The sequence below is a fragment of the Sapajus apella genome, unplaced genomic scaffold, assembly GCF_009761245.1.
Source record: "Sapajus apella isolate SASKATOON/1434 unplaced genomic scaffold, GSC_monkey_1.0 scaffold122, whole genome shotgun sequence".
Classification (NCBI taxonomy): Eukaryota; Metazoa; Chordata; class Mammalia; order Primates; family Cebidae; genus Sapajus; species Sapajus apella.
The window spans coordinates 448238-475938 of NW_022437062.1; the positions used below are offsets into that span (position 1 = coordinate 448238).

At 57.2% G+C, this 27701-nt stretch overlaps 2 protein-coding genes across 5 annotated transcripts; both read left to right on the top strand.

Moving 5' to 3' along the window:
* On the top strand, positions 1-20090 carry PLCB2 (phospholipase C beta 2). Of its 4 annotated transcripts, none has more exons than XM_032261165.1 (32): positions 5-367; positions 3797-3874; positions 4832-4900; positions 5551-5691; positions 5810-5889; positions 5971-6024; positions 6126-6201; positions 8862-8962; positions 9126-9292; positions 9381-9527; positions 9685-9842; positions 10107-10189; positions 10458-10542; positions 11151-11313; positions 11424-11536; positions 11659-11755; positions 12772-12856; positions 12997-13121; positions 13632-13786; positions 14326-14490; positions 15060-15159; positions 15607-15711; positions 15891-15985; positions 16127-16202; positions 16442-16486; positions 16604-16826; positions 16911-17076; positions 17189-17265; positions 17349-17444; positions 17970-18027; positions 18637-18723; positions 19074-20090. In XM_032261165.1, exons 1-32 carry the CDS (start codon positions 284-286, stop codon positions 19275-19277), a joined length of 3558 nt encoding a protein of 1185 aa, XP_032117056.1. In that variant the 5' UTR covers positions 5-283; the 3' UTR covers positions 19278-20090. The 4 variants fall into 4 exon arrangements, 3 of the variants coding, with proteins under 3 accessions (XP_032117056.1, XP_032117057.1, XP_032117058.1); XM_032261166.1 differs by having other exon boundaries at positions 16445-16486; XM_032261167.1 differs by lacking the exon at positions 16442-16486.
* A 141-nt stretch (positions 20091-20231) lies between these two features.
* Positions 20232-27195, top strand: ANKRD63 (ankyrin repeat domain 63). The gene has a single exon (XM_032261176.1). It carries the CDS (start codon positions 24994-24996, stop codon positions 26140-26142), a length of 1149 nt encoding a protein of 382 aa, XP_032117067.1. The 5' UTR covers positions 20232-24993; the 3' UTR covers positions 26143-27195.
* The last annotated feature ends 506 nt before the right edge of the window (positions 27196-27701 follow it).

A 27701-nucleotide genomic window follows, 5' to 3' on the forward strand; every position in this document is an offset into this window, starting at 1 on the left:
CTTCCAGAAGAGGAGCTGGCCTCCTTGGCCAGAAGCAGAGACCACAGGCCCCCACGGCAGGCAGGGCGGGTGGGAAGAGGCTGATTTACAAGGCAGATGGGCCTCTGGCTAGAGCTCAGCCCCGGCCACCCCAGGGGCTATAAGAGCACCTAGACTTCTGGAGCAGCTCAGGGACGGGTGCCATGTGAGCCCAGCTTGGCTCTCCTCCTGGCTGGCCTCCTTCCTGCCCTTCTTCTGCCTGCCTGTGTCTGCCCAGCCTCTCGAAAGAGGAACGCTTGGCACCATGTCTCTGCTGAATCCTGTCCTGCTGCCCCCCAAGGTGAAGGCCTATCTGAGCCAGGGGGAGCGCTTCATCAAATGGGATGATGTAAGTGGGGCAGGGGCCTCAGCTGCTGGGGCACCCGGGGCACTGGGTGGTGGGAGCCAGGCTGCTAGGGGGCTTTGCCGGGGTGGGAGGATTGGTTTATGTCTCCTAGGACCCAGGCGCCTGTGTGGCTTGGCCAGGTGGCTGACACAGCTGCCTGGATAAACAAACCTGGGGTTAAGGGTGTGTGTCCCTGGCTGAAGCCTTGGTGTCTCGGTGTGAGAAGTGGGTGGGCTGCCTGGGTGGTCGCTGGAGGTAGTTTATTTGGGTCTGCATTTCTTTTCCTCCAAAACTCCAAGAGAACAGGAGGAAAGTGTGTCCCAGAGCTAAGGCAGGGTGAGGAGAAGTGAGCCTGTCGCTGCTCCTAGCACAGAAGCCTTTCTCTTGCTCTGGCGACCCAGCTCCTCCACTCCATCCACTGGGCACTGTCCCATCTGGGGAAGCCTTGCTCTCCCCTGAGCTGCTGTGGGAGCAGCCACAAAAGGCCCCTGGACCTAAGAGGCTTCTGTTTCCAGGGGGCTGAGAAGGAACTGATTGACTTCTGCTCCCGCTTGCTGGGCTCAGCATTGCTCCGTGTCCGCTGGGAAGGGGAAGGCACTGTTGCACCCTGCAGCTCTGTCTCTGCTGTGTCTGTTCCTTCCTACACGGGCTGCTCCCAGCCTCTGGTTCTCCTGGCCCCTGAAAATGTTACCTTAGGCCAGGGATTCTCTTAGGCTGGGGAGAACAGTATGGAGATCCTCCAGGGAGGGGAGGCTGCTGGGCTGGCCCAGTCTGAGAGTTCGAGTGCTGGGCCGGTCCCAGGAAGGGAAATGAAGGCTCGGTCAGGGAGGGAAGATGGCCCTTAGCCCTGGCTAGTCCAACTGATGGGTGTTGGGATGAGGGGGTCTGGGTCTAGGCCCTTCGGGGTTGGGCTAGGCTGGGGTATCTCGCTGCCCATGACTATGGGTTGGGGCCCTGTGGTGAGATGCTTCCTGCTTTCCTAGGAGTGATGTGGGGTTAGCGGCATGGCAGTGGCATGGAGGTGACATGCCTCAGGAGCCTGTGGAATGAGGGAAGTGGCTCAGAATGAAAAGCGAAGTGGCCTTTCTCAGTTCCTCTGGGCAGTGTGTAACCTGACTGGGCAGAGGGTCACAGGGTGGCAGTGGAGTGGGGGACAGTGCCGAGGGGGGACTGTTTGTCCTTCTTACTAAGCTGGCACCTGTGTATCTGGCTGTTCCCTTCCCCTCTCCAATGTAGGGCATTGGATGTTCCCTGGACCCCGACCTGCACAAGCAGGAATGACCCAAGCCTAGCCACAGGGCCCATGCTTCTGCCAGAGGGGGCTCTGCTTTCAGCACAGTTAGTGGATGGCATGGGTGTGTTGTGCTTAAGCAGAATGCACAGGATGTAAATTCCATGTAATTCCCAACTTTATTTCATCTCTCATGGCCCCTTTACAATATATTGGGTAGGAGAAGCTTTCCTCCTGGCCATGGAAAGAAACTGCCAGGTCACAAGACGTTACATTTACTCTTGGGTAGCACAGCCCAGTGGTCACTTTTCATCACAAAACCCAGTCTGATGTCAGAAACTGGCTGTAATCAAAACTCCAACCTTTATTCACATTGACATCTACCCTCCCCCCTTCTAGCAATGGTTTCAGGTAGGCGGCAGGCCCCATGGAAAGGACTTCGGTGGGATTCCCTGCTGGTCCTGCTCAAGGCCCCTCTAGGGATGAGCTGCAGGAAGGGAGCTGGGAAGCGGTAACCAAGTTCTATTTAAATAGATGCTATCATAAATTGGCTCATGCTTTCTGAGCCTGGAAGAAGCTTAAAGCTTATTCTTTCTCTGGAGGACATTTTTGAGGATTCTTGGGAGACCTACCCCCTCAACTGGGAATCTCTTGCTTGAAGTCCCCCAGCATTTCTATTTTAGGTGTCACTCACAACCACATCTTCAGCTTTAGGCCCTTTGCCCCCATTCTCCCATGGGCCCGCCCTGGACCCCAGCAAGTACTTAGGCATCCACCGTCCCAAGGGTGCAGGCTGGTCCAACATGCCAGTACCCCCTGCTCTGCCTCACACAGTTAGCCCGCTGTAGCCCACTCGGTCTCCTGGGCAGGAGTTCGACCTCTGTCTGTTATGCCCACAACTTCAAGGATCACTGGGGCCTGTTTCAGGGTGGGGAGCAAGAGGAGGGAGAGCATTAGGACAAATACCTAATGCATGTGGGGCTTAAAACCTAGATGACAGGTTGATACGTGCAATAAACCACATGGCACGTGTACACCTATGTAATAAACCTGCACGTTCTGCACATGTATCCCAGAACTTAAAGTAAAATTAAAAAAAAATCACAAAAGCTCTCCAAGTAGAGTTGAAACCCCTCACTAGGCTTAAGGTGGGGGATCAGGCACTCCAGCTCTCCGCCAGGGAGGTAAGGGAATGGAGCTCTCAACACAGCTTTCTCAAAATTGGCTTTCCCACAAAATCTTCGCTTTCCCCTGTACTTTAAACATCCCGATCTGAGAACATTTTTTGGATCGTTTACTCTGTAAATGCTGCATTTGGTCTGTTTTTTATGCAGCAACTATCGTGCCTTGCTGGAAACCTTAATTTTAGTATCTTGTTATATACACATACAAAGACCATTAAAATAAAAGGCAGCCTATGTGCTCAGTGAGCAAGCGGAACAGGACTTTAGACTTACTCACTCATTCACTCACTCACTCACTCATTCATTCATTCATTCATTCGCTCATTCAGCAAACACTACGTTCAAGGGCCCAGCACCAAGCTCATGGTCCAGCATAGGCTTGTTGTCCTGCAGTCTGCGAGTCCCTAGGGATTTCCTGGGTGGGCTTCTAGGTCTGTGACCCGCATCCCCCAGTTACTACATCATGTTTCAGGAAGGCTTTTCAGAAGCAGGGAGGGCTCGGGATGTCCTTGAAGTTATTTCAAGCAGAGGAGGTTTGGGCACTTAGGCTTGGAGGGGGAAGGCTTGGTGTCTTTATGGGACAGTCGAACGGACAGGGTAAGAGGTGTTCATGGAGGGAAGAAGGGGCACATGGGAGGTTAGGCTGCATCTGGACTGTGCAGGGTCTTGGGTGCTGGTGCAGGGGTTTGGGGTCTTGGCTCTCGGCTCTCGCTGTGCCAAGCTCTCCTGGGTGGTAGTAGGGAGTCTGTCTCTATGAAGTGAGGTAGGTGCCAAGGTCCTGTTTGGGGTCTAAAGGGAAAACATCTATTTGGGCTTTAGAGGGGGAAACCTCTTCCAGAAATGGCATCCCCAGTCCTCTCTCTCCCAGTGCTTAGCTCTAGACAACAAAGGGAAATGGCTTCAGATTTACTGGGATGGGCACCTCCTGGGAAGATAATGAGCCCTGAAGCCCCTGGCCTGGACAGGGAGGCTTGGGCTGAGGTCTCAGAACAGAGCGCTGGCTCCTTCTCTCTGCAGGAAACTACAGTTGCCTCTCCAGTTATCCTCCGTGTGGATCCTAAGGGCTACTACTTATACTGGACATATCAAAGTAAGGTGAGAAAGCCCCTGTGTACCATGGCTCTGGACTCCTGCTCATCCACTGAGGCCGGGCTGCCTCCTGGCAGCACCAAGGTGGAGGCATGGATGCTGGGGAGTACAGAAGGGCCTGGAAGGGTGGCTCCAGGGGCTCTTCTGTGGGCAGGGGCTGTTTGCTCCGGAAAGGAGGATTCGGTTATTCCAACCTATGTCTACCTGAATGTTCCATCCTTAGCATCCTTTGGGGAGAGAGAGAGAGACAGGAAGGAGTGTCGCTGCTGAAGACTGATGCTCTGCCTGTGGCTGTGGGTTGGCTTGGGGCTCTGAGAGATGAGAGGCCCCAGCCTTTGGGTGGGAGGAAGGGAAAGGGAAGCTGGGGAGGGTCCAGTATGGTAGAGGAGACACTGCAGGCCCCAGCTCCTGTGCCAGGGAGGAATGGAAAGAGGGGAAGGGAGGAGGATGCCCATGAATAGAGAGAACCCAGGCCATAGGAAGGGAAGGGGGGGCCGGGCACGGTGGCTCAAGCCTGTAATCCCAGCACTTTGGGAGGCTGAGGCAGGTGGATCACGAGGTCAAGAGATCGAGACCATCCTGGTCAATATGGTGAAACCCCGTCTCTACTAAAAAAAAAAAAAAATTAGCTGGGCATGGTGGCACGTGCCTGTAATCCCAGCTACTAAGGAGGCTGAGGCAGGAGAATTGCCTGAACCCAGGAGGCGGAGGTTGCCGTGAGCCGAGATCGCGCCATTGCACTCCAGCCTGGGTAACAAGAGTGAAACTCCGTCTCAAAAAAAAAAAAAAAAAGGAAGGGAAGGGGGGGTCCAGGTGGCCCTAGGCAGCCCTGGCATCTAGACAGAGGTGTTGGCCAAGATTTGAAGGGTGTGGAAGCTCCCTTCTCCCTGTTGCTCATTCTTGACCTGGACTTTTTGTCCCACATCCTTTCTTTGCTCCCACCGGGACCCCCCCCACCCCCAGGAGATGGAGTTTCTGGATATCACCAGCATCCGGGACACCCGCTTTGGGAAGTTTGCCAAGATGCCCAAGGTAGGTGGGCAAGATGCCCAGGCTCAAGCACAGCTACTAGCTCCACGGGCCAAGGGCAGGTGTCCCTGTTGGGATAGGAAGCCTGACTTCTGGAGAATGGGGAATGGTTCCTGGGCTGGGCAGCAAGGACCCTGGCCCAAAGCCATGGAAGGGGAGTGGCTGTTCCCAGGCTTGCCTGGGCTCTGAGCTTCAGAACTGGCCCCAGTGAGCTGAGATGGCGAGGATCTCGGAGGAGGGGTCAGCTCCTGCCCCTAAAGTATCCCAGCTTGTCTGGGAGGGGTTGACTTACACCCCCACCCCTGGACTATTTTTTGCCTATGTTTGCCTAATGCTGGTAGGAAAATTGGAAGAAGGGATTGGTGGGAAGCAGGATTCCCTGAGACTGGGAGCTAAGAATCCATCTTCAAACAAAAGTGGCAGCCAACACACATAGGCCTCCCAGGCCCCACTCCGCCACCTTGGCTCACCTTTCCTCAGGGCCTCTCTGTCCCACCCCAGCTGCTGGAGTCAGGGACAGGAAAATGCTAAGGCCTGTGGTTCTGGGATGGGAATGGGATTCTGCCCAAGTGGCTGAGGGGAGGGCCAGGGAGAGCCATGCTGGGCAGGGAGGGAGCACACCTCCATCCTCACCATGTCACCACGTGCTGCAGAGCCAGAAGCTCCGGGACGTCTTCAACATGGACTTTCCTGACAACAACTTCCTGCTGAAGGCCCTCACGGTGGTGTCCGGCCCAGACATGGTGGACCTCACCTTCCACAACTTCGTTTCCTACAAGGAGAATGTGGGCAAGGTGTGCCTGGGAGCACGGGGCCTGGTCTGGGCCCCTGGGATAGCCTGGACCTCCTGAGAGACACAGGCCTGTGTAGGGGTGCTCAGGGGCCTGACCGCTGCTCTCTGTGGTCCTGCAGGTCTGGGCTGAGGACGTACTGGCCTTAGTCAAGCATCCACTAACTGCCAACGCCCCCCGTAGCACCTTCCTGGACAAGATGTAAGTGCCCCCTGCAAGGTCTGAGCCCTGGTGTGAGTGTGCCAGCCCCAGGCCTTGATGGGCTGCTTTCTGCCCCCCCAGCCTCGTGAAGCTCAAGATGCAGCTCAGCTCTGAAGGGAAGATTCCTGTGAAGAAGTGAGCCCCCAGCCCCTCCCCCTGCTTCCAGGGGCTCCAAAAGCCTTTCTTCTCCAGGCCTGACTCCTCTCTCTGCCTGGTGCCTTTCTCTGCCCCTTCAGCTTTTTCCAGATGTTTCCTGCTGACCGCAAGCGGGTGGAAGCTGCTCTCAGTGCCTGCCACCTCCCCAAAGGCAAGGTGAATGGATCTGCACCCCCACCCATCCCCCAGTATTCTTGTCCCCACCAGAAAGCAACTTGACCGGGAATGGAGGGTGGGGGAGCAGAGATGACATCACAGCCCCAGCCAAGAGCCTAGAGAGCCGATCAACCCTGGAGCTGCTGGTTACTGATGCTGAGCACGAAGGTGGAGCCAGGGCAAGGGGTTGAGACACTGAGATCCAAGCAGTTTGTCTGTACTCCCTACCCTGGGTGGTGGGGGTGCTGGGCTGTGGTTGATGGACTGTGTTAAGGGCAGGCAGCAGAAACGGCGTGCATTCTCAGTCTAGTCTTGGGAATGGGAGCTGAGCGTGAATGTTTTCAGCCTGGAGGGGCGAGATAAGGTCGGCAGTGGCAGGTGGCAGTCTGCCGGGATCTGGAAGTCTGTGGGGTGTGCGGGGAGAGGAACTGAACCAAAGGTGGAAGCTGCCAAGATGCAGACTTCTGCTCAGTACAGAAAAGCATTTTTTTCCTTTTAGTTAACTAATTAATTTTTGATTACAAGTTGTAAGCAGGGTCACCCCATGAGGCACCTTATGTGAATTACAAAAAGGAGCCCTCTGGGCTGATATGACCCTGAGCCAGGGTTCAAGTCTGGCCATGGGAGCAGATCTCTGGCCATGGGAGCAGATCTCAGCCCCTGTCCCTGCTTGGCCAGTGCTCTTGTGTGGGTCCCAACCTGTACCCCAGGAAGTATTTTCTCCTGGTAAGAATTGGGAACACTATAAATAAAACTAAGACCCCCATTGATCACCTGCCCACGTGAATCCCAGAAGGAGCATTTACCCCCGTCACAGCTCTGCAGAGTTGGTGACTCCTTGATGCCATCAGTCACAGGGATCCAAGTGTGGGGTTGGGGCGGGATAGGAATGGGCTCCTGCTGCTCCCAGCACATGTCCACCCTCCCTTTCTCCTGCCGCCTGAGCTCCCACCTTGGCTAAGTCCTCCTTGTCTATCTGCTTTCTTTGTGTCTCAGTCGAGGCTACTGACCCAGCTTTGCTTGGAGCTACAGCTCCAGAGGCAGCAGTAGGTTCAGGTAGATCCAGTTAGACTCTCCTGCACAGACCCTCTGCTCCAAACTAAGACTGATGTCAGCCTTCCAATGTGATCCTGAAAGACATCTAATGGTTTTTGAGGGGGGGCAGTAAGGCAAAGGTGCAGAATCCCTGAATACCATGAATGTACTTTCTGTTTCTATTTCTATAGATTTGCCTATTCTGGTGGTAAAGTAAATGAAATCATAAATATGTGCTCTTTGATGTCAGGCCCATGCATTTGTCGGAATGTTTTCAAGGTTTGTCCGTGTTGTAGCATGTATTAGTACTTCATTCCTTTTTATCACCTAATAATGTTTCATTGTATGGATATACCACATTTTTTTCATCTATTCATCAGTTGGTAGATGTTTGGTTTTTTTGCACTTTTTGGTTATGAATATTCATGTACATGATTTTGTGTAAACATGTTTTCAATTCTCTTCCACCAGGGGTGGAATTGTTGGATCATGTGGTCACACTATATTTAACATTTTGAGAAACTGCCAAACTGTTTTCTAAAGTCACAGTATCGTATGGGGATTTATTTATTTACTTATGAGACAGAGTCTTGCTCTGTTGCCCAGGCTGGAGTGCAGTGGTGCAATCTCGGCTCACTGCAACCTCTGCCTCCCAGGTTCAAGTGATTCTCCTGCCTCAGCCTCCCAAGTAGCTGGGATTACAGGCATGCACCACCACATTGGGCTAATTTTTGTATTTTTAGAAGAGATGGGGTTTCACCATGTTGGCCAGGGTGGTCTTGAACTCGTGACCTCAGGTGATCCACCTGTCTCAGCCTCCCAAAGTGCTGTGTGGGATGGGGTTTTAATTTTACCACATCCCCTTAACACTTGTGATTGCCTTTTATTTTAGCTGTCCTAGTGGGAGTGGTATCTCATTGTGGTTTTGATTTGCATTTCTCTAATTGCTAATGATATCGAGCACCTTTTTGTGCGTTTATTGGTCACTTACATATCTTCTTCGGAGAAATATCTTTTCAAATCCATTGTCCATCATTCCATTGAGTTGTCTTTTTATTGACTTATCTCTTATCAGATATCTGATTTGCAAATATCTTCTCTCATTCTGTGGGTTATCTTTTCACTTTCTGATGCAAGTGACAATCTTTCTTTGTCCCTGTGCTTCTGGTGTCTCCACGTTTTATCGTTGACTTGTCCTCCTTTCAGTTCTATCAGTTTTTGCTTCTTGTATTATGGGGCTCTGTTGTTAGGTGCATATATGTTTATATTCAAATTGCTTCTTTTTGAGAATTTGTCCTCCACTTAAAAAAGACAGCCCACCACCCTGGCAAGCAGCACCACTTCTTCTGACCTCTCTACTACCTCATTCTGGTCACTTAGTTCTGATCCTGCCCCAGCCGATGGACTAGCCACTGTACAAAATCAGGGTCAGAGCAAACCAGCTAAGCATGCTCTCTGCTCAGCAACCAGAGCCTTGAGAAGTGGGTGCTCCGGTGTCCTTGAAGCTCTTCTGCCTGCCTTGAGCCTGCCTTCTGACCAGGTCCTCTTGACCAGACTGGGCCGAGTTTGTGGTTCTTAGCTCTGAGAAGATGAGGGCAGGGGCAATAAGGTGATTATTCCCCCAGAATGATGCCATCAATCCTGAGGACTTCCCAGAAACTGTCTACAAGAGTTTCCTCATGAGCCTGTGTCCTCGGCCAGAAATAGATGAGATCTTCACTTCTTAGTGAGTGTCTTGGGTTGTGCTGGTCATGGGAGAAGGGTGGTGGCTAACAATCCTCTCCTCCCACCTGCCATGCCGGGAATCAGGAGGCTTCACTGGACAAGGGGGTTGTATAAGCCTCCAGGCCCAAGGAATATGGACCTGTGCTCTCCTCTCTGGTCTGCAGCCATGCTAAGGCGAAACCCTACATGACAAAGGAGCACCTGACCAAATTCATCAACCAGAAACAGCGGGACTCCCGGCTTAACTCCCTGCTATTCCCACCAGCACGACCTGACCAGGTGCAGGGTCTCATCGACAAGTATGAGCCCAGCGGCATCAATGTGCAGAGGGGTGAGGACTGAGGGAAGCCCTCGTCCCCTGTGGTCCTGTCCTGCCTGGGCAGCAGGGCTGCAACCCTGACAGCTATCTCCCATCCCAGGCCAGCTGTCACCTGAGGGCATGGTCTGGTTTCTCTGTGGGCCAGAGAACAGTGTGCTGGCCCACGACAAGCTGCTGCTCCACCACGACATGGCACAGCCACTCAATCATTACTTCATCAACTCCTCCCACAACACCTACCTGACAGGTGGGCCCTGATAACCTCGGTGCTGACCTCTGCTTTTGCAGGCATCGCCCACATGCTGCTGGCCCTGACAATAACACAGACCGTGATGGAGTGGGGTGGGGGCGAGTTGGGCTGCCTGTGGATGATGCCCTCACCTCCTCCCCATCCTCCTGCTCAGCCGGCCAGTTCTCAGGCCTCTCCTCGGCTGAGATGTACCGCCAGGTGCTGCTGTCTGGCTGCCGTTGTGTGGAGCTAGACTGCTGGAAGGGGAAACCCCCTGACGAGGAGCCCATTATCACCCATGGCTTCACCATGACCACAGACATCTTCTTCAAGGTGAGATCCAGGGTGCAGAGGCTGGCGGCAGTGGCAGTAGGGAAGCGTTCTGGGCCAGAAGATTTGAGGGGTGGGAAGGTGAAGCTAGAGAGGAGGAATGGCTGGAAGGCCTCGGACCAGTGTGGGGACCAGAAGGGATTGGGGGCCAATGGTGGCCATCCAGTTATATGTGTGTATTGAAACTGGGCTGAGGAGAGAAGTGCCATCACAGAACAGGCAGTCAGAACGCTGACCTTCTGTTCATGGAGTCCCCTTCTCCTCCAGGAAGCAATTGAGGCTATTGCAGAAAGTGCCTTTAAGACCTCCCCCTATCCCATCATCCTGTCGTTTGAGAACCATGTGGATTCGTGCGTATCCAGGCCCATTCAGCCACATTCTCACACATTGTCACTCCTGTCTGCAACTGTCCGGCCCCCAACTGCCCCAGCCTCTAGCCACTGCCTACAGCTTCTCCCATGTCTTAGTACAATCTCCCTAAGGCCCCATGTTCTCCTGCTTGAGTTCTTGCCTCCCTGACCTCCTGGGTCCCTGATCTGGGTCATCAAGGGCACAAAGGATGGATAATCAGGTTGGGGTTGAACAGTTGAACCCCATCCCCACTTTTGCTCCCTGCAGACCCCGCCAGCAGGCTAAGATGGCCGAGTACTGCCGGACGATCTTTGGGGACATGCTGCTCACAGAGCCCCTGGAAAAGTTCCCAGTGAGTGGATTTCACTGTGGGACATTTGGGCCTGGGGCCTGGGGACCTGAGGCAGGGTGGGCACCAGGTTAGGGAGGGAGACACTGCCAGAGGATGCTGGGGTTCACTTGGTTGGATATGGATCTGGGATCCTGTCACCTACCATGTGTCTGGCACTGTACTGGGCTTTGAGGTATGCTAGTGACAAAGACACAGTCCCTGCCCTCAGGTGTGTTACCCTCTAGTGAGGAGACAGATAAGTAACCAGCCGTTACAACCCAGTGGTTGTTATGGGAGCACCTGGGGAGTTCTGATCTGGTCTTTGGGGATCAGGGAAGGCTTCCTGGAGGAAGTGATGGACAGGGCCCCCAGGGTAGGCTGTTAGATCCTCCTGGTACAGATGGTCTTAGGCCAGGGTCCTATACTCAGGGACAGCTACTACAAGTGTCCGATGGGTCTATTTACCACAAGGAATAAGCCGGATTTATGTGGGTGAGAATGGGGATGAGGAGAAGTAGTGAGAGGCAGGTCAAGAGGAGTGGGGAGTGCAGGGGGAGCACGCTTGGTGTTACGAAGCTCAGGCCACGCCATGAAGATGAGATGGTGCTGACTTGCTCTCTACTCCATAGCTAAAACCAGGCATCCCCCTGCCCAGCCCTGAGGATCTCAGAGGCAAGATCCTCATCAAGAACAAGAAGAACCAGTTTTCTGGCCCTACCTCCTCCAGTAAGGAGCCTGGTGGGGAGGCTGAGGGCAGCAGCCCACCCAGTGCCCCTGCAGGCGAGGGCACAGGTGAGTCTGGGAGGACTGTGGTGGGGTTAGTGGGAGCATCTGGAACAGGAGGGGGGCTGGACCTGGAGCAGCCACACAGGAGCCAGTGCTGACAGAGCTGTGTGTGGCAGTGTGGGCTGGCGAGGAAGGGACTGAGCTGGAGGAGGAGGAGGTAGAAGAGGAAGAGGAGGAGGAGTCGGGAAGCTTGGATGAAGAAGAGATGAAGAAGATGCAGTCGGATGAGGTGTGTGTGGGTAGCTCTGAGGCCCCCTTGTCATCCTCCACCACAGAACCCCCTAAGTGGGGGCCTTGGGCCACATTCCTGGGCTCTGCACCATCCTCCTGTTTGCCCTCCCCTGTCCTTAGGGTACAGCAGGCCTGGAGGTGACGGCTTATGAAGAGATGTCCAGCCTAGTCAATTACATTCAGCCCACCAAGTTCATCTCCTTTGAGTTCTCTGCCCGTAAGTTAGCACGGGTGGTGGTGGTGAGTGGAGGTCAGGCTAGCCTCGGGAGAAGACTGTGTCGAGACCGAACCGCTCGATGGGTTAGTAAGAGGAAGGGGATCTCCCCCTTCTTTGGACTTGGGCCTTGCCTATAAATACCCAGCCATGGAGTCAGACAAAGGGCTTGCTTAAGTGGCAGTGGCTCCCAGTTTCTCTAGTGAGGAACTGGGCATCAAACAGAATGCTCTGGAGTATGTTGGTGACAGGCTGGTCATTATGACAGGTCACCTTGGCCAGGATGGGCTGGGGCTCCTGCAGCTGCCTGCAGTCTCTGTGGCTCCCAGAAGCCCTGGTCCTGGGACATGAGACTTCCTGAGAGGGAGTGGAGGCAGAGAAAGCCACCAGAGCACCCCCACCTCGCACCCTCCCCGTTTTGTGCATACCCTGGCTATTTACCCTTATCTTGTCTGGACACAAGCACACTACGTTCCTCTCACCATCTGTGCACGTCCCGTACACGAGCACCTCTGTTTCCTCTGTGCACAGTTGGATTTCTGTAGCACTGACTTCTCATTCCTGAACCCACAGCCTGCATCCCCACCTGGGCACACTCATGGTGTGTACTACCCGTAGTGTGCCCCTCTCTTCGGATGCGTTCAGCCATAGCTTGCACACCTCACTCCCAAAGCATGTGTTCACATTTCATGTGTGCATAGCATGTTACTGACCTCCTGGGCTCAGCTTGGCATGCTCCCCATGCCCTCTGTGCCCATCTATGGCATGTGGGCCTTACTCTCCACATGCATGGCACACACCACACTCCTGTGCATGCATACGGAGAACACCCCTCACCCCCAGCAGGCACTGCGATCCATACATTTCTCTCAGAGGTTGGCCCCTAAACCTCAGACCTCAGTGGAAATGCTGGGTTGGAGTCATCTCTATGCCAGAGGGAGCTGTCCCAAAGGGGAGGCCAAGGCTGAGGGAAGGGGCTGCCTGATGGGACTCCTCCCCTCCCTTTCTCCTCTATACAGAAAAGAACCGAAGTTATGTCATCTCGTCCTTCACAGAGCTCAAGGCATATGACCTGCTGTCCAAGGCCTCAGTGCAGTTTGTGGAGTATCCTTGAGTCTTCAATGGCCAGGGTCCCTGGCTGGGGTGGGGAGCTAGGGGAAGGCCTGGGGACAGGGCCCCCAGGGTAGGTGTTAGGTCCTCCTGATGCATGTGGCCTTGGGCCGGGGTCCTATACTCAGGGACAGCTACAACAAGCGCCAGATGAGCCGCATCTACCCCAAGGGAACCCGCATGGACTCCTCCAACTACATGCCCCAGATGTTCTGGAATGCCGGATGCCAGATGGTTGCCCTCAACTTCCAGACGATGGGTGAGGGCACCTCAGGCCCCTAAGAATCCTTCCCTGGTCCCTGTGCCCCCCACCTTTACATCCTTGAGGGGTCTCTGGAACAGACTGGGGAGTCCTGCTGTTTGTGTAGACTCTGGGGGCATGCCCAGGTGTGTAAGCATGTGGGGGTAGAAATGCATCAGCCGTGCCTGTGTGCCTGCACATACGTGATGCATGGGAAGATGCCAGGTGCCAGCGTGGGTTCCGGCCGCTCCACCCAGGTGTCTGTGGGCCGCCTGCCCCAGCTGCCCCAGCTCCCACCACAGGCACTTGGCCTGGTTGTGGCTTTGCTCCCTGGTGCCTCCAGCTGTGGACCCTGCCTGAGAGAGGAGACACCCCAAGGAAGCAGACTGGGGCAGGAGAAGCCCTCATCCTCAGAGTCCACCCAACCACCCCCATTCGCCAGACAGCAAAGGCTGGGAACGGAGGAAATGGAGACTGAGCATAGCCCCAGGGCTGGGCCTTCCTCCCTGAGTGTCCTTGTTCCTCCAGACTTGCCCATGCAGCAGAACATGGCAGTGTTTGAGTTCAACGGGCAGAGTGGCTACCTCCTCAAGCACGAGTTCATGCGCCGGCCGGGCAAGCAGTTCAACCCCTTCTCAGTGGACCGCATCGACGTGGTGGTGGCCACCACCCTTTCCATCACGGCAAGGCCCTGGGGCAGACACATGGCTGGGCGGCTGAGGTCTTGAGTAGAAGGGCACAGGAGCCCACTCCTCCCTTCACTCCCAACCCCCTCCCCAATATCCTGGAAATTTCAGCCCCAGCCAGTTCCTGCAGTAGCAAGTTGCCTTGGAAACTGCCTCCTCCTCAGCACTGGAGGCTGCCACTTGGTCCCCATGGAAACCAATGGGAAGGGCTGAGGCTGCGGTGGGGGAGGGGAGGAAGAGTGGGCAGAGCGGGGCAGCCAGAGCCCCAGGTCCTGGGGGAAGGCGTTGTTCCCTCCTTGGCTGGGGAGGGAGGTGACAGGCCCGCCTCTTCCCCTCATGCTGGAAGCACCCTGGTCCTCAGAGCTTAGCTGTAACCCGTGGGCTACACAGCCTCTACCCGTGGCCAGAGCTGAATGGGGTTTTTCATAACACCCAAGAATGAATGCTTCAGCTCTAGGGAGCCAGGGGCCCCAGATGCTTGCGGAAGAGCCTGGGTGGGGAATTTGATGCTGGCTCCCCTGGACCTCTACCCCCAGGTAATCTCTGGGCAGTTCCTGTCAGAACGCAGTGTGCGCACCTATGTGGAAGTGGAACTGTTTGGCCTTCCTGGGGACCCCAAGAGGCGCTATCGAACTAAGCTGTCACCCAGTACCAACTCCATCAATCCTGTCTGGAAGGAGGCGCCCTTTGTCTTTGAGAAGGTGGGGCTAGGGCAGGGCACAGCAGTCTTAGTTCTTGGCCTCTACTTACAGACAAGAGGAAGTTAAACAAGGCAGCTCCTTGACCTTCCTCCTCCTCTTCCCAACCCTTCTGGGCCCTCCTGTTTCAAGAGTGCAAAACCCAAGTTTACAGAAGTTTACTTGGTAGGCAGAGTATGTCTGTGTGTGTGTGTGTGTGTGTGTGTGTGCGCACATGTGCACGTGAGGATTACAGGCAGAAATGTGAACCCAGGGTTGAGGGTCCCACGGGATCATGGGGGTCTTTTGCCCCAGTGGATACCCACTGGCAAAGCTGCCAAGGGCTGTCTGCACCAGGTCCCCTCAGCCCTGGGCTGCATATCCAACCCTCCTCCTGTGTATGGAACCAGCCACAGCATGAGCTGCAGGGATGTCTTTGTATTTGGCCTAGAGTGTGCCCTCTGTCTGTCCTCACTAAATCTGGTGACTCTCACCATGTTCTCACACTGATGCTGAGACTTCCGGAGCCAGGGAAGCGGGCAGCTTGGCTCCTCTCTCCCCTCCCAGCCTGTCATGTCCCCAACGCTCCCCAGATCTTGATGCCTGAGCTGGCCTCTCTCAGGGTGGCTGTGATGGAGGAAGGCAACAAGTTTCTTGGACACCGTATCATCCCCATCAATGCCCTAAATTCTGGTAAGGAGAGGGGACCTTCTTCACTGTTCCAAGATCAGCAGCAGGAGCCTGGGCACAGGGTGGGGCAGCTTCTGGGAGGGGGCCTGGAGTGAGGCTTTACCTAAGCCCTCACATTGTAAGGAGTAGGGCAGGCACAGTACCTCTCCAGGAACCTGACAGAGGTGGGAACTCTGCCCACCTAACAGAATTGCTGTAATTTTCTGAAACACCTGGGGCAGTTTCTCAAGTAGCTGACACTTATGGGCATTTAAAATGTGCTAAGGGCTTATAACACATTCTCACTTCATCCTCTCACTAACCACACGAGTAGACACTTAGTCCCTCTTCACAGATGAGGAAAGTCTCAGAGAGTTAAAGTAACCTGGCTGAAGTCACACAGCCAGTGTGTGTGAGTGGCGCTGGTAGGAGCAGGCTCCGGCCTACCACCCACCCCCTGCTGTCCGACAGGGTACCACCACCTGTGCCTGCGCAGCGAGAGCAACATGCCCCTGACCATGCCTGCACTCTTCGTCTATCTGGAGATGAAGGACTACGTACCTGGTGCCTGGGCAGGTAGGAGCCCATGGTGTGCCGGGAGCCCCAGGCTGTCTGTTCCCCCTTCCTCTTCATCAAGCCAGCCTCCAGAGCAGGGTGGGATCCAGTTGGGGCATCCTGGAATGGGTGAGGACAGGGGAGGCTTAAAAGCCCATCTCCATATGCACCATATTGTAATGTCCTGTGCACCCACCCAGATCTCACTGTGGCCCTCGCCAATCCCATCAAGTTCTTCAATGCTCATGACAAGAAGTCCGTGAAGCTCGAGGAGGCCATGGGAGGTCTGCCTGAGGTCTGTGTTGCCTGCACTGCTGCCAGGGGCTCGCCAGAGCTTGGGCTTATCTGTGGGAAAGGATTCAGGCAGGACCCGGACTCGGGGAGAGAGGGCTGTTGAGCCACCTTCCTAACCTGCTCTCCCTACACCCCTACACAGAAGCGCTTCCCGCTGGCGAGTCCAGTTGCCAGCCAGGTCAATGGGGCGTTGGCCCCAACGAGCAATGGGTCAGCAGGTATGAGCTTCGGTCTGTACACCTACTGGGAGGACCTCCATCTCTGCACCCACCGGCACTTCCCTTTAAAAACTCTCACCTGGGGAGGGAAGGGCTGTGTCTGAAACCTCAGTGCCTCAGTGCTGGGAAAGTGAGGGGCAGGGGGCACAACTGCGACTCCCGAGGGGCGCGGTGGGGGAGGCGAACGGAGCCAAGGGGGCCCCCAAAACACCTGCCAGCTCAGCCTGTGGCGTTTGCAGCAGCCAGGGTCGGGGCCAGGGAGGAGGCCATGAAAGCAGCTGCGGGTAAGGCCTGCTGAGCCCGGCGATCTCTGGGATGAGCCTGGGGCTGGTCCGGGGCTCCCTGGGGTTGGACGGGCAGGGAGGCCTGCTCGGTGGCGCGCCTCACCCCGGCCTCCGCAGAGCCGCGGACTGCCAGTCTGGAGGAGCTCCGGGAGCTGAAGGGCGTCGTGAAGCTGCAGCGGCGGCACGAGAAGGAGCTGCAGGAGTTGGAGCGGCGCGGCACGCGGCGTTGGGAGGAGCTGCTGCAGCGGGGCGCGGCGCAGCTGGCCGAGCTGGGGCCGCCGGGTACGGGTGGTGGCAGGGCCTGCAAGCTCGGCCCGGGCAAGGGCTCTCACAAGAAGAGGTAAGGGCCGTGGCGGCACCCTGCCCTCCGCAGAGCTGGCGGCGGAGGATCGTAGGCCCTGTCCCCACGTGGCCTCCTCCCCAGGAGCCTGCCCTGCGGGGAGAGCACCGGAGCTGCACCGGGCAAGGGCCCTGAGGGCGTGGAGGCGCGGGTGCGGGAGCTGAAGGACAGGCTGGAGCTGAAGCTGCTGCGGCTGGGCGAGGAGCAGTACGAGTGCGTTCTGAAGCGCAAGGAGCAGCAAGTGGCCGAGGTGGCTGGGACGGGCAGAGCGACAACCCCATCCACCCCACCAACCAACCCCCCCCAACTCCGTCTGCACAACAAAGGACCACTTGCCAAGCCGCTACTTCCTCTCCCCGCAGCAAATCTCCAAAATGATGGAGCTGGCCAGAGAGAAACAGGTGGCAGAGCTGAAGGCCCTGAAGGAGACGTCGGAGATGTACGACCCTCCCTCGCCTGCCTCGCCTCCCAGCAAGGGCTCGAGGCACAGGAAACAGCCTCTTCATTCCTGTCTTTCTGCAGGGACACCAAAGAGATGAAGAAAAAGCTGGAGACCAAGAGACTGGAGCAGATCCAGGCCATGACCAAAACCACCACAGACAAGATGGCCCAGGAGAGGTGAGCCCTGGAGGGGAGGCCCAGGGCTGGGCAGACCCCACTTCAGGTGGAAAGGGGCCTCTCTACAAGTGGATCCTGACTCACTTCCCAAAGATGCACCTGTCCCCTGGCTCTCCAAAAAGCCGATCCCACCTCTGTCCTCTGTTACCTTTGATCAGAGAGTGTCCTCCTTAGGCAAAACATGGAGGCCAACAGTACATAAGCAGAGCCCTGGAGGCAGCCAAGTTTGCAGGGAAGAAGCTGAGGCCTTGGGACCACAGCCTGTCCATTGTGGTGGCACTGTTTCCTGCACGGGCTTCCCATGGAAGCCTTGAAGGACAGTATGTTTTGCTGGGGAAATGGTTCCCTCAGAGGTCCCAGGACTCCCAGTGGCCCCGACATATTCCTTGGGTCCCCGTGCCTGCTCCCAGCTGGTTCCTGCCCTATGTTGGATATCTCATTTGCCTACACCCTGCGGAGATTTCATCTTACCCAGCTCTCCCTAGGGGTTTTCTCCCTTTTCTAAAACTCCAATTACACCAACAGGTTGAAGAGAGAGATTAACAACTCCCACATCCAGGAAGTAGTGCGGGTGATCAAGCAGGTGTGTAAGGGCTCTGTCCTTCCTAAACACACACACGTACACACACACACTCTTCAGGGTGGGAAGGGATGGCCCCAGGCCCTGACTTTGCCCTTAGGAGATGCACTGTCCAGTGCTGTCCATGCTGCTGGGATGGAAGAGGACATCCTGGGGTTCTGGGGTACGAGCATGAAGCGGTCTGTCACCAGCCAGCTCCCATGTATGGAAATGATATGTGCTAACTGGCCCATATCAGGGCCAGGGGAGGCTGGGATCGGTGAGGATTGGGGGATGAAGACGGAGTGAGACTTCCTGAGGTGCCAAGGAGTTGGAAGAGAGAATGGACCTGAAGCTCGCCTGGGGATCATTAACTACAGAACAGAGCTCCCACCTCCTGGGTCCTGACCTGTGCCAGGCACTCTGCCAGATGCCTCGCACGAGCTGTCTCTTGTAGTCTTATAGTCCAGTGAGACAGGTGCTGCTATCCATATCTTACAAATTTTTTAAACCACCTACATGTTAAGGAATTTGCCCGACGTCTTACAACTAGTTAGCTGGGATTACAGCTGGATTCCGACCCAGCTTGCCTGTCTTTGCTGTCCTGATTCCCTGCCATCCACTCCCACCCAGATGACGGAGAGCTTGGAGAGGCACCAGGAGAAGCTGGAGGAGAAGCAGACGGCCTGTCTGGAACAGATACGGGAGATGGAAAAGCAGGTAACAGGGTCACCACTGGGGACCCTGCAGACCTGAATGGGCTCTGGGGTGTAAATGGGCCCTGCCCCAGGGAGCTGCCAGTCAGGGTAGGGGAAGGGGACCATCATCCTTCATTATGGGGTCCTGAGCCCCTTTCAAATGAGGCAGCTCTGCAGACCTCTGCCTGGTTGGTATCCCCTTTCTTGAGAAGCCTCTCATGGGCTCCACCACTCCCCCACCCTGCCTCTCACCCCCATCTCCTGGGAACTATGAACAAGGATATTGGACATCTCCTTTTCCCACTGTCCAGGGAGTGAGGGTGGACAGGGGGCCTCTCCTGAGCCAGGCAGGGGTCCTTGCTGTCTCCACAGTTCCAGAAGGAGGCACTGGCAGAGTATGAGGCCAGGATGAAGGGTCTGGAGGCAGAGGCGAAGGAGTCAGTGAGGTCCTGCCTCAGGACCCGCTTCCCCTCGGAGGCCAAAGACAAGCCTGAGATGGCCCGCGAGTCCCCCAGAGAACTGTGTGAGCAGGACCCACTTGTAGCAAAGGCAGATGCCCAAGAGAGCCGCCTCTGATGCCCCCATCCCACTGGACATTCAGCAAGGATGTTCAGCCCCTTCTCTGGGATGTGGCTCTATCCCCTCCCCCCCAGGAGAAAGGAGCCCCAGCCTTCTGAGGCTGTGGGAACCTGTGGCTGCCTGCCTTGGATGCTACAGCCCCCTCCTCAACAGCCAGGCCCGAGGTGGAGACAGGACCCAGGCACCCTCAGGGCAGGACCTCTCTGGGGCCTAGAGGTCTTCTCAAGCTGACTTCCTACCCCCCATCTCTAGATAAGTGTCATATATTTGTTGAGGGCAAAAGACTATGGACTGGGAGGCAGAAAGTGGGATCCTGGCCCCACTCTGCCTTTCCTAGTGAGCACCCAGCCGTACCCTACTCTAGGCTCAGTTTCCTCACCTGTAGGGTTGCACTCACCCACCTGCAACCTCCGCTCTAGCCCCAAACCCTCCTGCCCCAATGTCAGCAGCTCTGCCGGGCTTCCAGGCCCCATCAGGCCTGGCCTGAGTTGGCCTTGTCAGCTCCTTGAGGCAGAGCCTGGCACTACCTCACAGCTCCCTGGGGACGGCCCTCCCCTTCCCTCTGGGACAGAAGGCTCAAATGGAAAAGCTGCCTCGCGCTGCTCGGCTGAGTCACTAGGGGCAGTGGCCTCTTGGGTGCTCTCCCACCCTGAACCTGGCTCACCCTTCTTCCTAGGCCTGGGGGCTGGCAGGTCCTAGCAGGCACCCCTCTCAGGCTCAGAGAAGGTCAGCATCATTTGCTTTCCTGAATTTATGAGGTTTATTTATTTTTCCTCCTTCCTACTCCTATTAAAGAACCTCGTCCCAGTGTTGGTGCTTAACCCTGGTCTCTATTCTATAGGTAGGAAATGGGGGGCAGGGGAGTGGAATGCCCCTGAAATGAAGTGTGCTGGGGAAAAAAATATCTTGGGAGCTGAACCCAGGGTGAGGTCCCTTCCAGAGCCCAGTGAAATGGCCCTGCTTCTGGGCTTGAAGAGGACTCACTTCCCTTTCTGCTGGCCCTGATGCCACAACCACTGGAAAATTATGTCACCCCCTCTTTGCCCCCACACAGATGTGGCCCTTCACTGTCTCCACTGTCTCCGGGCTGGAGTGGAAGAGCTGAGTGCAAAGATGTCCCCTATTTTGGGGGGGAAAGCCAGACTTTTAGGCCACCTACGCCACTTTAGGAAGACAGAATGTCTGGATAATCAGGCCCCTGTGGCAGCTATGGTTGGCCTCAAAACTTGCTTTAGAGGGGCTTGTGGGTAGCCACTCACTGTACCGATGGCATGATCCCAAATCCCAAACAGGGACAGGCACTGGCTTAGGAGAGCCAGAGGAGAGTTGATTCCAGGAAGAGGTTGTTTTCTTATTAGAGAGTTACAGCAGATGCCATTAACTGGGAACACCTGTTTCTTTGGAAAGTAAATAGGTCCACCTGCCCCAACCCTGCCATTGCGTCTCTCTGGGATTCTGACCTCTGGGATTCTACTAAGCCCTGGCTGTAGGGTGAGGCTAGGGGGCCTGATCATTTACTGGACTGTGGCCTGGCATTGATCAACCTGCTCCCTACATCACTACAGACTGGACACACCGGGGCAGAACACCTACACCCCAGGGCAGTGCCCCGTCTTCAACCCTTCTGCTGGGCACGGGACTGTAAAGGTGAAGATTCAGGCCTAGAGGAACTCACTGACCCAGGCACCTGCACATAAGCCATGGCCAGAGCCCAATGGAGCCCACTGGGCAGCCCCCAGCTTTTGCTGATGACTGTTTAGGAGAAGGAAAAGCTGCCTTCCCCTCGCCCCTGGGCTGGGCCACGCAGTCTCTGGGCTCCCCATCTGGAGCTGCGTAGCCCAGGAATGGGGAAAGCAATGCAATCCTGCCCCTGGAGAGGTTTCTGCACAGCAGACTGGGGCCTTCCCATGTGGTCAGGCCTGGATACCCACACCCCTGCTTTCCTCCCAAAAAGGCAAGGTGTCCCTCGGGCAAATATCATCTCTGGGCCCTGGAGATGAATTAGTCTCTGGCTGCAGGGGATGTACAGAGGAAGAGTTGACGTCCTCCCTTTGGGCACTGGGGCAGGTGAAGAACACCTGAGTTCCACCCCTGCTGTGAATGTATGGGACAGGGGCAAGGTTCCTTTTCCACCTGTCATGCCTCAGTTTCACCTTTTGCACAAAGAGAAGGGTCCTTACCCCTTTCCCAGTCCCTTTGCTGACTCAGACTCCAGTCCCCTGCTGATTCACCCGCCCCCTGCATCCCCTGAGCAGCCCTCTGGATCTCCCAGACACGTGCCACCAGGCCCAACCCTGCCGAGCTGGTGCAACGTGACATGGTGAGGGGGCTGGTGACACTGGAGGAAAGAAGGGGCCCGGGAGGGAGGCAGCTGCAGACAGAGTGACAGACCACAATGAGGCATCTCAGGGAGGGAGCACTTTTGCCAGCCTGGGGCCTGCTGGGGGACAGGCCCAGGAGGTGGAACGGGAGGGGAGGGGAGCAGGACGAGCCTATCTGCCCCCTGCTGCCTGGGCTCCATCTCCTGTCAGCCTTCAGCTCTCTAAGCGACAGCTTCTAATTCCGGCTGTTGGTGCCTCTGTGCTCTGCAGCAAAGTCTCAGCTTTTTTTCAGCTTTGCCGTTTCTTTTCTGTTCAGAACATACTGAGCCCATAGGGAAGTCAGAGCAAAGGCTCCAGGGCCCAACACTTGGCACCACCGCACTTCCTGCCATGGGAACCAACTGCTCCTTCTAAAGGGTACCCAGCACAGCACTTTCTGACCCAAGTCTTCCTCCCTGGAACTGTCTCAATCCACCATGGGGGAACAGGGCAGAAATGAAGCTGAGTTGTCTCAGGGAGGAGGGGCTCTTCAGGACCAAGAAAGTGCCCATTCTGGGTTTATGCTGCTTCTCTCCTCCCTTTGGGGGGTGCAAAGCTTGGCTTGTCACACAGTTTCCAGATGTCCTCCCTACCCTGACCTTGGAAATAGAAGGGAAGAAAGCAATTTTCCTCACACTGCTGAAAAGAGAAATTGAGTCATAAAGGGAAGAAAAGCCTTCTGCTGAGTAAAGAGGGAGAGCATTCCTGTCCAATTACCGGGGGTGGACAATCTCTGCCCATTCCTGGGGCCACCCCAGAAGGGGGCCCTAGCTCTGGGGGTGGGAGCAGCTTTGAGGACTGCACTCGAAATAACTGTGCAGCTCTAGAACAAAACAAAAGAAAACAAAACAAAAAAATGAAATAACTGTGCAACTCTTTCCCTGACACTCTGACTTGATCCTGTGTGAAGCAGGCAGGGCTGGTATTTAGCAGCCTCATTTTGCAGATGAGAATATGCAGGCTGGGGGCCAAACTGCTAGAACGCCTTCAAGATGGGACTTAACTCTGAGGTCTGATCTGTGGCCTATGACACCAGGGAAGAAAATTGGCAGAGCCCTGACCAAGGGCTTTGCGGTGGGTGCAGTTACACATCACATGTGCCTCACATGACAGAGGGGAGTGGGAGCCTCTGCTCCAGGTCCTGGGCGCCAAATTCAAGGTAGACATCCCTGGAGCCTGGGAACTGGAGAGAGGCAAGGGGCTCAGGGTGCAGGGCCATGAGCCCACTTTACCACGCCCATCTGTGCCCAGTACCTTTTCCCAGGCATCTCCTACTGCAAAGCATCTGCCCAGGCCGAGAACACCATTACTCTTCCTTTATTTTCTATCTCTGATAGGAAGGGACCCCTTATAGGAGCCCTCAACAGCATCCCCTGAAGGTTTATCCTGCTTCCAAGCCTTTGCCTCCAGAACCCGTCTGAAATTCCTTCCTTCTTTCTTCAGCAGCCAGACCCCGCACATCCTTGAAGTCCTATCTTTAAAAGGCTCCTGAGCCCTCTCCTCCCCACAACTCCATCTTTTCATCAAAGGACTGTGTTGGTCTGAATTTAGCAGATGTATTCACCCCTCAGGTGACAGCCTCCACTTTTTATGTCCCAGTGTTGTCGTCTTAGGAGGGGGAGTGTCTTCTATCTAGAATCGAGTTTATGCCTCTCTCTTTCCTGCTGCCGGCAACAAAAGGCTCATGAAAAGTCTCAGTAAATTCTGCAGCTGATACCTGCTTCACTCCTTACTTTACAAATATCCATTCCAACCCTACTCACTCCCTCCCCACCACCCACACCCAGGCCTGTGTATCATCTCCCCCTCCTCCAGGAGCGAGTGGGGCCTGCTGGCAGGAGGGAGAGGAGATGCGGTGGTTCCTCCGCATCTTATGGAAAATGGAACTCGAGCTCGCCTCCTCTCCTTAGGGGTCTGCCAGTGGTCAGGGCCAGAACCCTGTGGCCTGGGGGTGGCTTTGTGCTCAAGGGAGAAGCAAGGGGCAGGGAGCTTGCGTGGATCCCTAGGTCTTTCCAGGGTGGCAGGGCCAGGGAACTCCTAACATGCCCGCGGCATTCCCGGGTCCTAAGGTGCCCCTTTCTGGTCTCGGTGTCTGCACTCTGCCCGCTCAGCAGCCGCCGGGAGCTGGCAAGCGGGCGCGTTGTTGGGGTTGGAGACGTCTGAGACTGGAGGGCGCACTCGGCCCCCACCCCTCGCTCCGAGGGAACGTGTGGGGAGGAACAATTGTGCGTGAGTGCGTGATTCGCTGCACTTCGAGTGGCAGTTACCAGCCAGGCTGAGCGCCCCCAACCCGCGGCACGTATACCCCCTCCCCCAAATTACTCCTCAACCGCCTTTTGCTGCCACCCCTAGCTCGCACGTGGTCCTGTTCTGCGCTCATGCGGTCCCACTTCCTTTCACCCTGGACCGCTGTGGGCAGCTCTCAGTCTTCTCCTACGAGCCCGAGGTCCCGCCAGTTTCTAAGTAGCAGAGGGCAACGACTCGGATGGGGGCGGAGGGCGGGGAGAGAAGACTGCGACTTTGGGATTGGATTGGCCGGGTCGGGTGCATGTGGCCCCCTGCGAGCAGCCCCCGCCCCCGCCCCGCAACCGCCGCCGCATTCCCAGGGGAGCGCGGAGGAGGAGCCGCTCCCCGACTTCGTGGCCCACGAAGGTGTGGGGGTCAGGGGTGGTCTCCCCCGCCCCGTCCGTCTCTGCCCTGACGGTGCAGCCCGCTTCTAGGGCAGCCATTGCCATGGAGACCCCTGAGACTATAAAGCCAGGTATCTAGGCGGGCGGCGGCTCCCTCGCCGCTGAGCCCCCCAAGGAAGGAGCAAGCGCCCCGGCGTGGCCCGGCCCCCGCGAGAGGGGAGGAGGCGGAGGAACGGCGCCAGCAGCTTGAGAAGCGGCGCGCCCCTCCAGGGCTGGAGGCAGGCGTGCACCGCGGGCGCCACCGTTGCTGCGGGGGAGCGGGGGCTGCCCTGGGTGCGGGTGAGTGGCTCGGCTCCAAACCACGAGGACTGAGGGGCGCCGGACACGGGGAAAGCGGCGGGAGACTCGGGAGAGGGTCGAGCCTCGGCTCCCGACGTCTGGTGGCGGGCCAGGAGTGGAGCCCGGAGTAGCGAGCAATCAACACCTCCAGGCGGCAGCCCCGGGGAAGCAGCAGCGAGACGCCAGGCGTGCGGCCCAGGAGCGGCGGGGCCGCCGGAACCTCCCGGCGACCGGAGTAGGAACCTCGGGACCCTCGGCTGCAGCCGCCCACGCGCGGAGGGAGAGGTACAGGAGCGCGGGCGGAGGCCGGAGCCCCACGGGGCGCGAGAACAGGGGCGCCCCCGTGCGGAGCTGCCAGGCTGCCCGGGCGCGGCGGCCGGGGCCATGCTCAAGCCCAAGGACTTGTGCCCCCGAGCGGGGACGCGCACCTTCCTGGAGGCCATGCAAGCGGGCAAAGTGCACTTGGCCCGCTTCGTGTTGGATGCGCTGGACCGCAGCATCATCGACTGCCGCGCGGAGCAGGGCCGCACGCCGCTCATGGTGGCCGTGGGGCTGCCGGACCCCGCGCTGCGCGCGCGCTTCGTGCGGCTGCTGCTCGAGCAGGGTGCGGCAGTGAACCTGCGGGACGAGCGTGGCCGTACCGCACTCAGCCTGGCGTGCGAGCGAGGCCACCTGGACGCCGTGCAGCTGCTGGTTCAGTTCAGCGGTGACCCCGAGGCGGCCGACTCGGCGGGCAACAGCCCCGTGATGTGGGCGGCGGCCTGCGGCCACGGGGCGGTGCTCGAGTTCCTGGTACGCTCCTTCCGCCGCCTGGGCCTGCGCCTCGACCGCACCAACCGTGCGGGGCTCACCGCGCTGCAGCTAGCTGCCTCCCGCGGCCACGGGACCTGTGTGCAGGCCCTCACGGGGCCCTGGGGCCGCGCCGCCGCCGCCGCCGCGGCCCGGGGCTCCAACTCCGACAGTCCCCCTGGCCGCCCGGCCCCTGCGCCCAGCCCCGAGCGTCGACGACCCAGCCCCCGCCGCCTACCGCGGCCTCTACTGGCGCGCTTTGCGCGAGCGGCGGGTGGCCACGGGCACGGCGGCGAGGCTGGCTCAGCGGTCAAGAATTCCGGCCGACACCGGGCGCAGGGCAGTGAACGACCTGAGCTGGGTCGGAGCATGAGCCTAGCGCTGGGTGCGGTGACCGAGGAGGAGGCGGCCCGCCTGCGCGCTGGGGCCCTGATGGCCCGACCAAACTCGCCCCAGTCTTCGGGGACTGGGCGGTGGCGCTCACAGGAGGTGCTGGAGGGAGTGCCCCCAACCTTAGTGCAAGCCCCCATTGGTCTCAGCCCCCACCCGGAGGGCGGCCCCGGCTCTGGCCGCCTGGGTTTGCGCCGACGCTCTACAGCCCCAGATATCCCCAGCCTGGTCGGGGAGGCTCCAGGGCCCGAGAGTGGCTCAGAGATAGAGGCCAACGCTCTGCCTGTCTCGGTGCCTGGACCGAATCCATGGCAGGCGGGCACCGAGGCTGTGGCGCTGCACGCTCAGCGGTAAGCCGCTCCGAGCACCAGGCCTGCTCCTCTCACCCTCCCGTCTGTACTCCACTGGTATTTCTCCACTCTAGGTCCTTCACCTTTTCGGCAGCCGCCCCACTTCCCTGCAGCCCATTTTGGAACCTGGTCTCCCTGCCAAGGCGAGACCTTCACCAGCCCTCCACCGGAAATAAGCGACCTCCATCTTCTTTTTTGTGCTCCTCGGTATTCCCTGCCTGGGTCTAGAGGTTTTGATGACTGGTTCCATAGCCTACCAGCCAGGAAGGTGGATACCCTTCCCCAGCCCTCAGCCACCTGCTGCTCCTTTCCCCCCACCCTCCCCTCGCTGGGTTTCCCAACATCCTGCCAGCGGCCAGCGAGGCAAATAGACGGGTCCAACTTGAAGAATAAAGACCCAGCCTCCCCACTCTAACTAGTGATGTTGACAATAATGCCACAAACTACCAAAGTTCCCTTTCCCTCAAAGTGTGAGAGGAGGAAAGGACCGAGGGGGCCCTAGAGTTTTTGTGTACTGGAGAGCTGAGGAGGACAGAGTCTAGCTATTAGGTTTTTCTAGGGTAGAAACTTCGAGACAATGAAAGTATGTTTGGGGAGTGGGAGAGTCCCTAGTGTTGAACACCATTTGTCCCTTGAATCAGCTCCTGGGTAACTCCAGCTCCCTCTGTCTCTGCCCAGGATTCAGCACACAATCCCTACCTAGGTCCGCTCCGGGCTCCTGAGCCAGTCTGCTCTTCAGCTTGGATTCATTTGAATTCCATCATCAAGGTTCAACACCTCACCTCTGGAGGCCCAAGTCCTATTTCCGCTCACAGAGGCCTGAAATGCAAAGGACTGAGCGCTTCCCCGCCTCCACGCCTCCAGCTCCCCTGTCCCGCACGTGGGTGCCCCCGCGGGGTGGAACAGTTGCGAAGGCTGTGCTTAATTGTATTTCTTCCAATCCTCAAGGAACTCGTGTTTTAAGGCTTTGTATAGGAAGCAGGAAGCAGCGGGTCTGATTCTGAGGCTTAAGAGCCTGACAATATCTCTTTAAATAGAAGCTCCGCGAGGGGGATAATTGACTGAAGTGTTTGCGACGTGAAACAGCGGCGCGCGGGAGTCGGGAGCCCACATGAGCCGCAGGTCCAGGTTTAAATTACATCAAACTTTGGCTAGAGCTGCAAGGGGGCTGTTAAACGGCTCCTTCTTCTTGCTGGGCAGTTAATGGAGCGGATGATGGATGCTGGAGGTCAAGACCCGGGACTCCTGCCTTGGCCCCACCTTGTGGGACGCAGGCCCGGCCCAGGTTTATTACTGGGCAGATGAGTGAGTCAGAGGCCCTTTCCCGGGTTGGTCCTTTGTCCCCTGCCCGCTCGCCCCCGCCATCCTGCCCTGTGCTGGCCTAGCCAGGCGGCGGGATTGGGGGAACGGTGTCCGGCGGGGCGCTTGCGCTAGGACCCTGCCGGAGTGCTAGCGCGCTAGTCTTTGCGCCCGGCCCGCAGGGAGGCGGCAAGTGGGGCTCTTTTGTGAACCGCTAGGGTGGGACTTGACGCCTTTCACCTGCCTGCGGTGGGGGTCTTTCCA